General features: G+C 50.0%; 1 protein-coding gene across 1 annotated transcript in view; it reads right to left on the bottom strand.

Annotated features, from left to right (window-relative positions):
• Positions 1 to 856: 856 nt before the first annotated feature.
• RAB20 (RAB20, member RAS oncogene family) overlaps positions 857 to 18128 on the bottom strand; it is a 33960-nt gene continuing 16688 nt past the window's right edge. The window contains exon 2 of the mRNA XM_004423172.3: positions 857 to 2102. Within this exon, the coding sequence (XP_004423229.1) occupies positions 1579 to 2102 (524 nt within the window). The 3' untranslated portion in view covers positions 857 to 1578. The remainder of the gene's footprint in view (positions 2103 to 18128) is intronic.

The raw sequence follows: 18128 nt of genomic DNA, 5'->3' as shown, positions 1-18128 counted from the left end.
CTGGCGGCCCGGGTTCAGATCCCGGGCGCACACAGGCGCACTGCTTGTCTGGCCGTGCTGAGACCACGTCCCACATACAGCATCTAGAAGGATGTGCAACTATGGTGTGCAGCTAGGTACTGGGGCTTTGGGGAGAAAAACGGGAAACAGAGGAGGAGGATTGGCAGTGGATGTTGGCTTAGGGCTGGTCTTCCTCAGCAGGGAGGGGAGGATTGGCATGGATGTTGGCTCAGGGCTGATCTTCCTCACAAAAAAAAAACTACTCACGAGACATTGTTTTCTCACTGGCCTTCTGCCTCCCTTTGCTTTCTGTCATGGACTGAATGTTTGTGTCCCCCCAAAATCCACGTTGAAGCTCTAACCCCTAGTGTGACAGTATTTGGAGGTGGGGTCTTCGGGAGGTCAAGAGGGTGGGGTCCTCATGATGGGATCAGCACCCTTATAGAAAAGAGAGACCAGAGTGCTCCCTGTCTCCACCATGCGAGGACACAGTGAGAAGGTGGCTGCCTGCAAGCCAGGAAGAGGGCCCTCACCAGAGACTACATCAGCCGGTGCCCTGATCTCAGAATTCCAGCCTCTGGAACTGTGAGAAATAGCCGTCTGCTGTCGAAGCCGCCCGTCTGTACGTCGTTAGAGCAGCCTGAGCTGCTGAGACACCTTTCCCACAAAGAGCCCCAAGTCTGGCCTACTTGCTCTCAATTAAACCTCTAAGAAAACAAAAACTGTTGTTGTCTCACAGCTTCCCTGTCTCAGCATCTTCTAACAACAAAGCAGCCCACCCCCCAGCCACAGAAAGGGGGCTTCTGATTCAGTAACTGCCAGGGAACCCAAAGAGACCTAAACACAGAACTTTTAGTCTTGCTTTTATTATTGGAAGTCATGCCATCAAGATAACTAGGCAGATAGGCCAATCTGAATATTTCAGAATTTGTAAGGACTCACTGTAGCTTTTAAAGACAGAGAGAAGTACCTTACACTCTCAGCCATCTCCCAAGCGCCCCCAGCAAGGAGTCCACTGGGAGCCCAAATTAAGTCTAAACCACTAGAGTCTCCACACCAAGGTTTTTCTCAAAACCTTTTTAATAATATGTGTAGATCACACTATTGCAACCAATATAAAAACCGTGATTCCTGATTTCGTCTAAATTCACATGTCGAGAATCATTATGAGGACTCAAGATACAAGGACCAAAGATAAATCACAGTGAAGAGGGATGTCTGAGAACAACAGACATGAAGGTCGTGCAGGTGTCGAGACAGGTGCACACACACCAGGCAACGGGTGCCCGTCGGAGCCAGGCTATTAGGAGAGGAGCAGCAAGGGGACGGGGCTCCAGGAGTCCCGGCTCTGCAGAGTGGGTTCTGTAAATGGTCCATCTGCTCCCACCGCAGCGATGGAGACGGAGGCGACTGCGCACGTTGAGTTTCTCTTCATAACCAGCTGTCCATTCCACTCTGGTCTCCTCCTCCGGGCGTCATTACAAAGTAACGCCTTGACTTTCTGTGCCCCTTCTGACTGCAGGTCTGTTGGCCACACGCCTGCCAATCGTGTAAACGGGGGGCCGGGGGCCCTGCGAGTCAGGCACAGCACCCAGCTTTGGTCTGTCTGGGCGGCTTGTAACTGCTGATGTCCACGGTCTGCACTGGCCCCTGGGCTCTCTGCTGCAGGATCATGGGCACCACCATCTCAAACAAGGTTTCAAATAGCAGGTCCACATTGTGCCCGGTTTTGGCGCTGGTCTCAAAGCACATCTGCTCAGCGGCTGGCGCATCCTTCTCATCCAGCATCTTGTACCTCAGGATCTTTTTATAGAGGGCCATCGCGTCCTCCAGCCGCACATGCTTGGGCACCTTGGGTGACGCACCGGCCGTCCCGGGGCTGTGTCCTTCCTTCTCCTGGCTCTCCGTGGCCCCCTCCTCCCTCAGGTCCACCTTATTCCCCACGATGGCGAAGAGGCAGTCGGTGTTGGCCGTGTCCGTCAGGCCCAGGAATCTGTCCTCCAGCTCCACCAGGCTCTGCGGGTGGTTCACATCGTAGGTAAGGATGACGGCGGCCGCCCCCCGGCAGTACATGGAGCCCAGGCCGTGGAACTGCTCACGCCCTGGCAGGGGAGGGAAAGAAAGATGTAGTTATCTCTCCTCTTGGGATGCACCCACTGACCACGCGGCCCGGGAGCCCAGGGAGGGACGATGCAACCTCGAGCCCAAATATGGGTGTGGCTGGACGGGATGGAGACTCTGGCATGCAGAAAGAAGTGACCGGCCAAGGCCCCACGGGATCTAAGTGCCACACCCTCTCCTCCAGGAGCCTGCAGGCCCGTCCCCACAGCAAGCAGTTCCCAGACACCCTAGTCACGCACACCCTAGTTACCCTACAAGACCAAGGAAGACACCCCGGGCCCCACTTCCCTTCTTATTAAAGGTTGTATGGACCGTCTGACTATTGCATTTTAAAAGAAGTTTAAATAAAATGCTACCACCAGGGGTCTGAATTCTTGATGACATAGTCTGTGCCACATCTCAGCATCAGCCGTTCTGACACGGCACCAAGCAAACCTGCCTTTCACATGGGCGCATGGCTCCTGGGGCCCAACGTCCTGCTCCACCTCAAGGCTGCCCAGAGGCCCCGGCACCCGTGCAGGCCAGTCCTCTTGACTCGGGCCTCCCAGAGGCACCAAGGGCCCAGGAGGGGCCAAACTGCTGGGGGGAGCTGAGAAGTGAGGTAAGACGGTGGAGAACACACACATGCACACATGCACACACACATATGCACACGCACACACACGTGCGCACACATACACGCCCATAAGCACGCACATGCACACACACACACTAAGGAGGCTCTCTCTCTTTTGGAACAAACTACGGAAAACAAGGCACCTTCACTTGCACTCAGCGGCAGACAACTTTGCAGACTTGGAAATCCCAGCACCGGAAGGCTGGCCCCCGTCCTGGTCCCTGTCTTGTCACGGCCGGCCGGCTGGCCAAGCTCAGACAGGACACCTCACATCTCAGGCTCACCAGCTGAAGCCTAGGGCCCCCCATCCTCCTCTCCCCTCTGCTTCCCTTCCGTACCTGCCCACGGCCCAGTGAGGGGTGCAAAGGACCCCACAGGCCCCAGGTGGAAGCCCCAGGGGAGGGAGAGCACACCCACAAAAGAAGGTCCCAGGAGGACCCAGACGCCTGGAGACGGTCCCCAGAACCCAAGCCCAGGGGCTGCTCCCACTCTGGACGCCCAGAGGGTGGCCTTCCAGAGCGAGGTGCCATGGAAACCGACACCTCACACAGGGGAGTGAGGTTTTCTTTGCTTTTTCCGTTTTTAGAGGAAATGGGTGTCTTCAAAGTTTCGACAAACCACCGCGAGAACTCAGCATGGCCCTGTGCATAAACCACCCTTGGGCTCACCTCCTTCCCACAGGTCCTTTGGTGACAGTGTGGGTGCGGGCGGGGCACCCCCAGGCCTTCTGCTGTCACTTCCCTGAGGGTCCCCGACGCCCTTCCAGATTCCACCTCCAGCGTCCTCCCGGCCCCGGCGCTCCCTCTGAGCTCCGCTCACACACTGCACATGTCTTGGTTCTGCGGTTAATATATATTTGTCCCTCCGCCAGCCAGGAAGGCTGGGTGGTGTGGTTTTACCTGCCCCTATATTCGGTGCCAATGAATCCACTGTGTAAGTGAAGCCACAAATTATCCCCTCCATTTGTTTAAAAAAAACCCACACAGTTTTTCTCTTATGTAAGGTTTATTGGTTTGTTCTGTAACAATTTGGTCTGATTTGCAAGGTGGGTAATTTACACCCTGCACCCCGGAGTCTCAACTCCCCACCTTCACTCTGAACGGCAGCCTGAGGGGAAGAGGGTGAGGGAGGGAGGGGGAGGAAAGGAGGGAGGATGGGGAGAGAGGACAGAGTGAGGGAGTGGGGAGAAGGGAGGGGGAGGGAGGTAGGAGAAACCCAGAGGTGTTAAATCCCCAGAAAACTGAAAGGTTGTCCCACTAGAGTATTTTTTACTCCTCTGTGTTAAATCATTAGAAAACCTATGTGTAAACTGCACAGGTCACAGCTAAGCGGCACGGCCCATGGCCCCTTGCACTGAGGTCGTCTTCGGAGGCCGCATTTGACCTGCGTTTGTGTCCCTGGGATTCCCGTCTCCCCCTTCACTATGGGGAGACGGTTCACTGACTCCACTAAGGGTAACTCATAATTCAGAATGGGGCCTCCTCCTGAAGCCGTGCCAGGCCCAGGGTTCATCACCCCTCCTGCTGCTGCCATCTGATTCCATACCCGCAGATGGCGATGGTGTGGAGGAAAACCCGCCTGCACCCAAGCTCCCCAGGCGTCCCTCCTCCCCGCTCCCGATGCGCCTGTGCTCCTGATGAGCCTGTGCACCAGGAGGAGCCCAGGAGAGGCCGGACTGACGTCCTCCTGGCTGGCTTCTTGCACCCACACAGCACCTTGCAGAGTTAACTCTGTTTTTATAACATTCTTGACGGCTTCTCTCCAGAACTGGAATCCTGAAGAGCCAGGTCTGGAGTTTGCGTTTCTGTGTGGGGTGTGGCACCCACCCATCCCGCCGGTCAACACCTCTGACAACACAGGGACACTGCAAACGAGGGGCCAGTCTAGCGGGTAATCGCTCAGCCCCTCCCAAGCACTTCAATCTCACAGGGCCCACAGGGGCCACATTTTCTCCCTGAAGGATAAGGGAAAGCTCGAGGAGGACTGGTTCAGGGGACTCGATCACTCCTCTGCCCTAGACGCAAACACAAAGATCCCCACACCAGTGATGAGAAGGTAAATTAAAAGTTCCCCAGTCTTTATATGCTCGCCCAACACAACCATCTAATTACAGCGTCAACAGGTTAGCAACACACTCCTGCAAGTAACACAGACACTTCATCCTGCCCTTGGGTAATATCCTGCCCTTGGACCCCTACCCAGCGCACTCAGACCCCCAGCCCATCCCCACCAGCAGCTCCCAGACAGGCTGTCTCACGATCACCTCTGCACTATTGCTGATGAAATTCTGTGACTCTGCCCATAGTGTTTAGTTTGGACCACAGAGCTTCACACCCCCAGGAGGCCCATGACCTTCACCAGGTACTTTATTCTCACCATCCTCTAACTGAAATTTAGCATTTCCTTTGATTAGACATATTGGCAACAAACCATAGACATGATCATTAGGACCAGTCCCTGTGGCTTTGTCCCTGATACAAATAAGAGAGGCTTTCAACTCACGTAACAGTTGTCATGGCCTCTCCAAGTACTTCTGCTCATCACCCCTCAAAATCATAACAGCTATTAGACCTGCGGCTGTGAAGGAAGCCTGGTTTCCCGGTAAACTTTGGCATTTTATTGCATGCATTTAAACACAGAATTCGGAGGAAGGGTCACAGTCTCAAACCACTGGGACACAAAGGGATCCCTGACACCAAAGAGGTGAGGAACCCTTGGTCTGTGGGTGTTTGGAGCACGGATTGAAGGCATGATACCTGCACACATATATTCATATAAAACACAGTGTCCTTTGCCAATAAACCACTGTCTTCAGCCAAATGGCCAAGAAACACAAACAAATTCCACCCAACCCCCAATCATTCTGGAACGGCCACTTTCTGACACAGGCCAGGCGGCGCTGCCTCATTTGGGGCAGGCTGGTCACCCCCATGTCCAGCCCTGGAGAGAGCAGCCTGCTGAGAAAGACATCCTGGGAGAAGGGCCCAGCATGGACCTACCCTGACGCTGACTTTTTCGCCCAGGGCCAGACCCAAAGCCGGGGCTCCTCCCAAGTCCCCACTTCTCCAATGAAGCCCCAACTGTTTCCCCAGATGATCTGACAGGGAGGGGAGATGGAGAGGGTGACGCCCGGCCAGAGCTGGCAGGATTGGAGGTACACGTCCTGCCCTGCAGCGATCCTGAAGGTCGAAGTGACACGCCAGAAAGCAAGCGTACCGTCACCGGGCTCGCTGCCCTCTTCCGGGAAGAGCAGCCGGCTGACAAGCGGCATGTACTCTGGAATTCAGCACCCACAGAACAACATTCCTGTCCTTTAGCACACTGATAGCAGCTCAGTCCTAAGACTGATAATTTAATTATAAGTTTTCATGTCAAATTACACTGCGCACCAACAGGCAGAAACTAAACAGAATTTTCCCGTCTCTTCGTGGACCCCCTAAGGGACATGATGATCAAGAAGTCTTTAAAAACAAATTTAAAAACTGGCAATAGCAGATGTTAGTTAAAAAGAAAAGAAAGAAAGAAATGCTTTCCCATCATTACAGATGAGCAAGGACTTTTCTTCTGGACACTAATCTCATATGTAGTGATCCGGGCACCATGAGGTTTTCCAACAGCTAAAAATGTCATCAGCGCCCACCCACTAGATTTCACAAGAGAGCGACTAAGGGAAAATAAAGTGACATTCCAGTAACCCTGGGAGAGGTTTTTCCAAGTCTGTTACCGAGTTCACTGAGGACAAAAAGGTGACCGTGTTAACGTCTAAAATCATTTTTTTCCTGATAAAAATGTCTGATTTGCCTTTAAAAAACTAAAAAAGTAAATAATAATAATACAAAAAGAAAAAATAACTAAAGGAAGTAGGAACTGAGCAATCTCAAATGCCAGCCTGAAAAGAGAGCAAATAAGAGAAGCTATTCAAATCACGAAATCTGTTATCTACCCATTAACCAATGCAAACAAATCAAATGAAGTTACTCCAGCTGAAGAATTTACAATTAAGTGGTTTTCATACTTGAAATTCTTAAACATCGTTTTAGATATACTCTATAGCTTTCAGGCTGCTTTCAAATGAACATAGTGCTCATAACAAGACAGCCAGTCCCACAGGGAACGGAAGTTCTGAATTTAATCCTAACTGAATTTAAGTGGGGGCCCTGGTATTTCCGGCATCAAAAAGACAATGAAGATAAAGTGCTAAGTAAGACTCGACCTTTGGCAGCTGGCTCTGCCAAATTCAGAGCCTATTTGAATTCAAGGCTCTCTAGTAAGCTGTCCGGTAGTTTGCGAATGTGCACTGAGCTACGAAGTCAGGCTCCTGCTACTCGAAATAAACGTCAGCTCCTCAACCCTCCGGAGCCTTGATTCCTAGTCTACACGGATGGGCTTGAACAGGGTATCTCACAAATTCCCTTCCCATGGTAACCGGATCTGGTATTTCTACCTCTCTCGTCTTCTCTCCCCAACCTGTGTCCCTAAGCACAATTCCTAAGCCAGAGCTCTAGGAATTCCTGCAGTCCTTTTCTTGGGCTTCACCGGGAAACTAAACAGCCTCGTGTCCAATCCTGAGGATGCCAGGGCTCCAGGCTAACCCTGCACTAGCCCTGAGAATGCAAAGAGAAAAATCTCCAGTTGTTTCAAGTTAAATCAATGCAGCTGAGGGCTGGCAAGCTGCTGAACCTGGTCCAGGTCCAGGAGCCAGGCTGCCAGGCGTGGCGTGGCCCTAGCTGGACAGCCTGCCCTCGATCTGGAAGCAGGAGCTGGCCTAGAGGAGAGGGGCCCAGTCTCCATCACCTCCAGGAAGCGGCCTGGGCTCCCACTGCAGTGCGGCTGCCCAGACAGAAGGACGTGTGATTGTCAGAGCATCTAGGGGTCTAAGTTAGACGGGTCCAGGAATTCTGGCTTCCCTGTGAAGCAAATCAAGAAGTGACCTGTTTCCCTTAGGTTCATCTGCGTTGTCACATATTGCAGAATCTCCTTTTTTAAGGCTGAATAATATTCCATGGTACGCAAATACCACATTTTCTTTACCCATTCATCTGTCAAAGGACATCTGGATTGTTTCCATATCGCGGCTACTGTGAAAAATGCTGCAGTGAACATGGGAGCGCTAGTGAGCCAGTCACCAGACAAATACTGCATGATTCCACTGATATGAGGCATCTAATAGTCAAACTCATAGAATCAGAGTGGAATGGTGGTGCCAGGCCCTGGGGGCAGGGGGAAATGGGGAGTTACTAATTGACGGGCATAAAGCTTCAGTTAGCAGGGTGAGTAAGTTCTAGAGACCGGCTGTACAACATTGTACCTAAAGTCAACAATACTGCATTGTGCACTTAAAAATTTAAGAGGGGAGATCTCACGTTAAGTGAGATAAAATAAAATATACAAACCAAAATAGAGCAATCTGTTAAGCTTTGTGTCGCCAACACAATTCAGACATGGATGTCAATTATCCCTGGTGGTGGAGGAGAAACGGAATCGGTAACAGTGCCGCCCGTATCTGATCAGGCACATCGTTGGACAAACTACTGAAACAGCAAAACTGGCTGGACGTGGACTGGTGCGTCCGGAGCAGCTAGAGAGGCAGGCCAGCTGGCTGCTGGACGGAGTCCCTGGGGAGGCAGGTCCTCCCAGGTTTGCCAGAGCCCAAGTTGAGGTTTTCAGATTCACAGATCTAACGCACTGGGTCCGCTCACCCAGAAGCTACTCCGTTCTCTCCATGTAGACTGGGAAACCAGAATCTCAATGGAGTCATTTATAACAGGGAATGAGATATTAACCTCCATATTTCTTTCCAGGGATCAGGTACAGGAAAGATGGGACTAGTGACTGGGAGGAAGCTTGGTCAGCGTGATAACAGTTACCAAGTCCCTGGGGTTTAGTAAGCTCACGCCGTCTTCCCAGCAACCACTAAGTGGGCCTTCCCCTTCCCACATTGACAGAGGGAGAAACTGAGGCACAGAAAGCACAAGAAGTGGCCCCCAGCAGGAAGGGTGGAGCCCAGAGCCAGGACGCTGGCCCCAGGTCCCAGGTAGTCTGTGGTCTGACCACTCAGAAAGAGCCTGACTCTGGAGACTACCTGCGCTCAAATCCCCACCGTGTGACCTAGGGCAGGTCACTTAACTGTCCATGCCTCAGTTTCCTGTCGCCAAAATGTGGACAGTGCCCACCAAAAGGTGGTTGTGAAAACGGAATTAACTTACACAGGCAAACTGCCTAGACCTGCACCTGGCTCGTGTTCAGCCCTGCGCGTCTGTTAAATACACTGTAAATCGTGAATTAGATCCTCCCTCACCTAAGGATGAACCCCACCATCCCAGGACCGCAGTGTCCTGGGTCTTCATCAGCACGTCTACACACTGTCTCCTAGGGCCTGTGACCCCTGAGCAATCTCCCACCTCTTTCTCATTTGTACAGGGTGTACTCTCGGGGGATGACCTCCTCCTCAGATTCCGGGGGGCTCTGTCCTGTAGCTGCCGCACCCCGTGCGTGAGGAGCTGCAAAGCAGCAGGCACAGGGCTCCAGCCGTCAGCGGCCACGCTAATCTCCACCGGCTGCAGGACAAGCGAGGATCCAGTGTCTGCTTGCTTTCTCTGTTTTTCTCCAGCCACCCTCCAGCCAAACGACAGCCAGCCTTTCACCCTGAGCATCGTATCACTTTTGCTTAAATGGTCTAAAATAACTGAATAAGTGGCATAACCGTCAGAAACCACATTACAAAGCTGGCTGCACATTTTAAACATGGGCGGGGACTTTTGAAAAATACTGATGCTCAGACGCTCCCCCCCCCTCCCCGAGCATGTGAATCAGGATCTGCCGGGAGCGTGGGCATCGCTACCATTTTAAAAGCTCCCCTGGCGAAAGTGAGGTGCAGCCAGAGGAGAGGATCCCCAACTTGCTCAGTGAAAGTGGGAGATAAAAGGCAGTTGTTACAGCGTGAAAATCAGAACGCTCTTATTTCAGTGCAGTTGAAAAGTAAGGTCTGCTAGGAAACGCAAATGCCAACCCCGAAAGAGGAACTTTTTCAACGCCCTGCAAAGGCGGGACGCCCGCTGGACGAGCTCACAGAAATATCGACGCGACGACTTGAAGAGAGATAAAACAACTCGGATTCACAGACCCAGGGATGCGAACGAATGGAAACTTCAGGGCACGCACAGAAACAAGGCCACCAGCAAACAGCCAGAGAGATTTTTTTTAAAATAAACTAAAATCCTTTTTCCAACGCTTTCAAGTTCCACCCGCAGCATTATAAATACTACCTGAAAGATTACTTTAGTTCTCTGTTGTACGGGTTGACAAGTTTTGACTCAAGTTTACAGTCAAAGGCAAGACCTAGAACATTCCATCTGTGTGTATGTGTTTCTAAACTGGTCAGGGAAGCTGGTTAGTGGTAGTGAACTGATAGTGAACCTAGTTAGAGAATGGCCCAGGGAAACAACGACCACTCAGGAATGTCTGAAAGAGGAGGTGGTTAAAGCTCCTTTCGCACAATAGAAACAGGAACCACGCGTCCTCCCGGGGTGATGATAGGAGCTGGCTCTCCGGGGCCAGTGCCAGGCACAGCTGCTTCCAACGGTGTGCAACCTGGAGAGGCAATGGGCAAGGGCCCTTCATCTGAGCATCCACCGTTCACGCAGAGGTTCCAGGAAACGGGTGCGTGAGTCTGCTACCACTATGATACCTGTGATGGTCAGTTTTATGTGTCCACTTGACCAGGCCAAGATGCCCAGCTGTGTGACCCGATGCTAATCTAGGTGTTGCCATGAAGGTATTTTTTAGATGTGATTAACATCTGCAATCAACTGACTTTAAGTAAAGTGGATTACCTTCCATAATGTGTGTGGGCCTCGTGCAATCAGGTGAAGGCCTTACAAGGAAAGACTAAGATTTCCTGGAGAAAAAGGAATTCTGCCCCAAGACTGCAACCTGAGTTTTAAAAAACCCTGCCTGAGTTTCCAGCCTGCGGATTTTGGACTCAAGACGGCAACATCAACTCTTCCCTGAGGCTCCAGCCTCACAGCCTGCCCTGCACACTTCAACTTGCAAGCCCAGAATCTCGTGAGCGAATTCCTTAAAACCAATCTCTCTCCCCCAACCCTCTCTCTCTCTCTCCTCTCTCTCTCTCTATATACATATATATATATATACACACACACACATATATGTTCATATATCCTATTGGTTCTGTGTCTCTAGACTAACACACTTGGAGCTACTCACTTGTTTCTCTGGGAAACGTCCCCTCGGGAACATGGTGGCTGTCAAAGCTGGGGCTCTCCAGAGGGTGGGACTTCTCAGCAGCCCATCTCCCCTCCTGCTCCCCCATCTCCAGATGTCTCCACAGAGGCCCCAATTCCCTCCATAAACAGAGTCCCTCCCCACAGCAACCTGGGACTTGGTCACCCAGCAGTCATTCCTTGGTGCCTCCCAGCTAGGTCACGCTCCCAGACCCCACTCTGCACCAGTCAGCGGGAAGCCAGGCCTCTCAGCCAAACTGGCCATCAGGTCCACGGGAAAGGGGGAAGTGGCCTGAAAGGGGCTTTTCAGCAACTGCAAGTGTCACTTTGACCCAAACCGGTTACTTCTTCATTCAGGCCCTTGTCTGCCCTCCCCACTAGGCTGACCAGTTCTCTCCTAAGTGCAGGTCCAGTCATGAAAATCTGCAGCGGACTTCCTAAGACTTCCAGCAGGCTTCAGAATAAAGCCAAACTCCACAAAACTGCGCCCATGTCCTCTCCTGCCAGGTTTTCAACAGCTAAACAACAAACATTGGACAGATACGATTTCCAAAACAGGCATCCAGGACCATCTCTTACTGGGGGTGGAGTGGGAACAGCCCAGGGAGACAGAGAACGGAACAGGGAATCACACTTAGATTTTTCCTGGGTTTGCCATTATCTCCTCCTTCTTTCTCTGTCTTTCATTCTTGTCTTTTGTCCCATAAAAGAGGGATTTCTAAAGTCTCCTACCATCTGCAGTGGGCTGAGTGGTGGTCCCAAAAGAGACGTCCAGGCCCTCATCCCTGGAACCCGTGAATGGCATCTTATTTGATAAAAAAAGTGTCTGCAGATGTAACTAAGTTAAGGATCTTGAGTTGAGGAGACTATTCTGGATTATCCTGGTGGGCCTCAAATCCAATGACAAGTGTCCTTACAAGGGACACAAGGGAGAAGTCACGTGACGATGGACACAGAAATTGGGGTGATGCGGTCACAAGCCCAGGAACGCCCAGGGTTGCCAGAAGCTGGAAGAAGCAAGAAGGTTTCTCCCCTAGCGCCTTCAGAGGCAGCATGGCCCTGCCAGACTTCAGACTTCCAGCCTCCAGGGAACAGAGAATGTGAGAGAATGAATTCTGCTGTTTTAAGTCTCCCAGTTTGTGGTAATTTGTTATGGCAGCCCCAGGGATCTAATGCACTTTCTTTTTTTTTTTTTTTTTCATTTCTGTGTATCCTTTTTTTTTTGTGAGGAAGATCAGCCCTGAGCTAACATCCATGCTAATCCTCCTCTTTTTGCTGAGGAAGACCGGCTCTGAGCTAACATCTATTGCCAATCCTCCTCCTTTTTTTTTCCCCCAAAGCCCCAGTAGATAGTTGTATGTCATAGTTGCACATCCTTCTAGTTGCTGTATGTGGGACGCGGCCTCAGCATGGCCAGAGAAGTGGTGCATCGGTGCACGCCCGGGATCCGAACCCAGGCTGCCAGCAGCGGAGCGCGCACACTTAACCTCTAAGCCACGGGGCTGGCCCTCTAATGCACTTTCTAAACCTGCCACAACAAACCCCCCCTTCCTGTCCGCAGCCATCACAGAGAAGGCAGGGACTCTTCCCTGTGGCTGAAGAGGAGAATAGCCAGGGGACTCAGGCCCCAGTCATGCCGGGGAATTCTGAATCCTGGGGACAGCCCTGTAATGCCCAGGCACCAGGTGGGAGCCCCGGCCACAGGGATGATTCTCAACCCAGCTCTGGCCTGTCCCACCGCCTCGTCTCGGTCCTTCGTGGGCGGTGGCCTGAGGACAGTGCCTGTTGGACATGGTGCCAACAGCTCTGCTCTCAAAGAGTGATTAAAACCCAAACCATCAAGACTCACACCTGTCCAGCCCCCGTGTCTGCACTCGGGACCCTGAGCCCACCACCCCTGCTGAGACTGTGTGCAGCAGCAATGTGCCCCCCACCATCAGTGCACCCCGGCAAATGCACAGAGAAATCCTTGGTCAGACCCCTACATGCCCACGTCACCATCCTGCTCCCCACTCCCCCACCTTCACACCTGCACAGTCGTTCAATCATTCATTCACTCACAAACGGGAGGCAGCACAGGCCTCGAGGGTGGACAAACTTGGGTATCCTGGCTCTATCACTTATCAGTTCCCTAAACCATTAAAAAAGGTTTATATCTAACCCCTCAAAGCTTTTTGAAAAGCAAACAGTAAACACTCCTCAATGGTCCCTCTTGTTTTTATTACGGACTGAGCAGCGCCATCCGGAAGAAATAGAATGTGAGCCATATATGTAATCTTAAATTTTCTGAGAGCCACATATAAAAAGCTAAAAATGGCGGTATTATTTTCTAAATTATATTTTCTTTAACCCAACAGGGCCAAAATATTATCATTTCACTATACAGTCAGTATAAAAAACACTGACGGAGATGACCATTTTTTGTACTAACAGTTTGAAACCAGATGTGCACTCTACACTTAGGGCACATCTCAGCTGGGACTAGCCACATCTCAAGTGTTCAAGGCCACATGTGGCCACCGGCTACTGTTCTGGACAGCCCAGATGTTGACCCTCGAGTCCTCTGAGGGCAGATGCCACCTGCTCATTCCCAGCATCGAGCACAGTTCTCGGGACACACAGACACTCAGGAACCACTTGTCATAGGCATGAGGGAGCACATGCCGAGTCACAGAAACTAGTAACTCACACCCACGTGGGGCTCACTTATGAAACAGCTCCGCATGCTTTATCTTCATTAATCCTCGCAACTCCCTCAGGAAGTCTTCATCTTTCCCCTTTCCGATGATCTGGAAATCCAGGCTCAGAGATGCCCAGCAACAACCAACATCACCAGCCAACAAACGGTGGGGCTGGAAGCCAGTTCTCCAGATGCCAAGTCCCACCCTCTCACCTGCCTCGGAGCGCCTTTCAGCTGTGGGCCCTTCCATGAAACGCCTTGTGCAGCTCATTTTTACAGGTGGCCATAAAGCACTGCACCCCACCCCTACACCCCTCTGAGCAGCGGGACTCGATGAGCACGTGAGGAGCATCTGAGCACATCTTGCCTCTTGGCCCCAGACAGGGGAAAAGTGGTACCTGGGAAGCTCTGGCTGCTCACTTCAAACGTGGGCTTTGATTTCTCTCCTTGAAGGTGAGCCAGGGGGCAGGGAGCACCACCTCAGCTTAAGAAATGGAATAACAAATGTAGTCCATGCCCCCTGCGGGGGGAAACTGTCTCCCAAAAGGATATATTGAAGTCCTAACCCCCAGTATCTGTGAACGTGACCTTATTTGGAAATAGGGTCATTACAGATGTAATCAGGTTAAGATGAGGTCACGAGGGTAGACCCTAATCTAATATAACTATTAGATTAGGTGTCCTTGTGAGAAGAGGATGGACACACAGACACACAAGCAGGGTGATGACGATGTGAAGAGGGAGGCAGAGATTGGAGTGATGTTTCTGCAAGCCGAGGAACGCCAGCGACCCCCAGAACCCCTGAGAGATGCATGGAACAGATCTCCCCCGGAAACTTCAGAGAGAACGTGGCCCTGCTGACACCTTGATTTCGGACTTCTGGCCTCCAGAACTCGGAGAGAATGGATTTCTGAAGTTTTAAGCCACCCAGTGTGTGGAACTTTGTCACGACAGCCCTTGGCAACTACCACACCCACTAAGATCTGAATTGGGCTGCAGACCGATGGCCTCTTCATTCAGATACCAAAGGCCATGAATCGAACAAAAACAACGTCCATGTGAAGGGGTCAGAGACAAGCTTCTGCCTCCTTCCCCTCGCCACTTCCTCCTCTCTCCACAAGCAGGAGAAAGAGCTAGAGGATTGTGAACTTCAGTGACCCACACTGAAGGAGAAGTTGATAAGGATGGTTCCGATAGCAGTGAACTCAAATAACCACTCTCAAAGATGAAGAGTCATCTGTCGTCTGCCAAGCCAAAGTCAGCAAAACTGCTCACTTCCTGGAAACAAGTCAGAAATCACAAAGCGAATTTCCCACGGACAGAAATGTCTAAAATTGCCTCACCGTTTCTGCCTCGACCTGGTGCTGCTCTAAGGAAGGATCTTCACCCTCTAATCTGATTTGCACAAGAAGAAACAAATTATCCAAGTCCAGTTCACTGTGTCTCTTGAGAAATACAAGAAGGAAGAGGTGGTAACCGCTGAAAAAGATATCAAAGAAAAACTACCGACTTATCCAGGCAAAGCAGCAGGAGACTGGCGGCATCTCAAGACCTGCGGGAGAAGTGCAGGAGTCCTGTGGAGGGCAGGCAGACGTCGGGGTGCCTGCGAGCGTGCCCTCGATGTGAGGAGCTCCTCCTGGTCAAGCAGACAGGAGAGCAGCAGGCGCTTACTCTGGATGAGCGCCCTTCCAGCTCCTAACCAGAGTACGCTGAGGACCAGCACCTTTCCCAGCCGCCAACACTGCCACAGCACCTACACGCACAGGCCGGCTCCCAGCCCCTTAGGGCTCCAGTCATTAACTCCCACCCCCGTGGGGGGCTGCCGTCTCATCCTCACCCCCAGGCCCGAGGAAGGCGCTGACAGGGATGTCCACGGGCCACAGCACACAGACCGCGAGCACAGAGGAGGGACTTGACCCTGTGATCGGGTCCAGAGCCCCCTCCTAAGCGCATGCTACCCTATCAGCTTCAAGTCCTGCTCTAAGACGGATGGGGAAAACTGGGTTCAAAAAGAGAATACCAGTATTTCAAAATCCAGATGGAATAACAATGGGATGACCCGTTATACCTCTGTTATTGGAAAGGGAGCAAACCCAAAAAGGCAAGAGAAGCACAGAAAGCGAAAAGCTTTTCGCTTTTCGCTCCCAGGACACTGGGAGTCCTCCCAGTGGCACCAGCTCCCACAGGGCAGGTCTGTCCCCCGGCACGGCCGCAGTGTGGACGAGCCTGGAGGAACTGTCCACTGTCTGCAAACAGCGGTAACACTGCCTGTGTAGATGGCTGGAGTCCACCACGCACTTTTTGACTACACAGTCTTGGCCTCCAACGCTGGGCGAGAGTCACCATCTCCCGGTAAAGACCCTGAGACCAGGCCCTTCCCGCTGCGCCAGCGAGGTAAGAGCCCCCACAATGGGTACGTGTCACCATACAGGACAAACCTCTCGAAAACTCTGTGCCAGAAAAGACAATGAGCCAACAGTCATCAGCTGGACATTAAAGAGCAGGAGTTTACAAGGAAAAGAAAATTTTTTTTCTGCCAGAAGGAAGAACTAAACCCTCAACACCAGTTAATGAATTACACCAACCAATGAGCCGATTAGGTAATATTTTTTAAAGATAAGCAAATAATTAAAATCCAATCATCCAACTTAGTTGCTTGCATTTATAGTTCCTCTAATTTTGTTCTTAAGGGGCCAGCCCCATGGCGTAGTGGTTAAGTTCATGCACTCTGCTTTCGCGGCCCAGGGTTCTCGGGTTCAGATCCTGGGTGCAGACCCACGCACCCCTCATCAAGCCATGCTGAGGTGGGGTCCCACGTAGAAGAGCTAGAAAGACGTCAAACTAGGACATACAACTATACACTGGGGCTTTGGGGAAACAAAAAATTGTCCTTAATAGTCTGTGACCATTAAAAGGCATTCAGAAACACAGCTGTGCGTCAGGACATGAAGGAAGACAGTTATTCTTCTAGTATAGGAAGCCCACGGACTTCCACTGGTAACAAAATGAAAAACAGCCTTGCGGGACTTAACTACTGGGCATCGGTCAGCAACTATTTAACTACGGTCATCCAAACCCACTCCTGTAAAAGGGGACTTCTTTCCTTCTATAAAGGAACCCAAACCCAAAATTTCCAACTAATGGAACAGCAACATTATGGGGGAGAGGAAGAGAGTCTCATAAAAATGGATTTATTTTCACATTTAAACACATATACAATGTATTTTTACCCAAATCAGCATATGTGTCATTTCTGTTGTTTCTGTTTGACAATATGAAGACCAAACCAAAAACAAAGAACATGGCATATGTCATATGAACCACTCAAATAATCAACTGCACATAAATTAATCCCTTACTGTGACTCACTGACTGGGCCTTGTGAAATAATTACTAAGATTACATAATAATAACTGGAACTTAATACTCAAATTACTTCACTTTTTTCAGACATGAATTTACTAAAAATAATTCAATTATCAAGACAAAATAATTCAATAAAAAGATGTTCTTTAACATTCTAATATTAAGAAAAAGAGGCAAATCCAAAGAAAACACACTTACATAACAGATTTAGCTTTAAAAAACAAAAACTCTCACAAACCAGGATATTTAATCCAATCTCCTTTACCTTCAACAGATACTCTGTTGACCTGCGATAATTAATTTTTAGAATGAGATTATCAAAGAAAAACTCAATCATTTGTTAAATTCTCTACTTATTAAAGCAGGAAACTAAAATCATTTCAGATTTTTTAAAGCAAGTTTGAACTTGTTTCAAAGTCAAGACTGAACTGCAAATACCATATTAAGAAAACTCTTTAAAGAGTTTTCTAGAAATACTAAGTTATCTAGAATAGCCTCTTATCTGGAGCACTCCATTCAATAAATATCCCAGTTATTTCTAACAGCTTTGCTACACAGAATAGTTTTTTCTTCTTCTCCATAATGTATAATCTTCTGAGAAATACACGGCAGAGAACAAATGTTTTCCTGTTAATTCTATCCCAAGGGAAGCATATTAAATCCTTTCTGAACAATTCTAAGGAAACAGGATTTTACAGATGTTTATGAGGTCTAGTTATCTCTTGCTTAACAGATTGGATGTGTTCTAATAAAACTCCCTGAAAAGTACATTATCCATTGACAGACACTATAAAATTAGAAATGCCTTCCAGGGATGACAGGGGAAACCTAGGAGTACCTGACACAATTTTATTGATTTAACAGTGCCTTTAAATCAATAATTTTGAAGTATATTGTTAGAATTTAGTTTATCATATTTAAGTACAACAATATTATGCTGTGCACAAAAGTAAAATTTTTAAAAATTACCTAGAATAGTCAAATTCATAGAGACAGAAAGGACCTGGAGGGAGGGGATGGGGGTTAGTGTTTAACAGGTACTGCGCTTCAGTTGGAAAGATGAAAAAGTCTGGAGATGATGGTGATGGTTGCACAACAGTAT

Source organism: Ceratotherium simum, chromosome 10 (genome assembly GCF_057802395.1).
Source record: "Ceratotherium simum simum isolate JZ-2026a chromosome 10, ASM5780239v1, whole genome shotgun sequence".
Lineage (NCBI taxonomy): Eukaryota > Metazoa > Chordata > Mammalia > Perissodactyla > Rhinocerotidae > Ceratotherium > Ceratotherium simum.
Note: the sequence above shows the minus strand (reverse complement) of the source record. Positions and strands in the feature narration are given on the sequence as shown.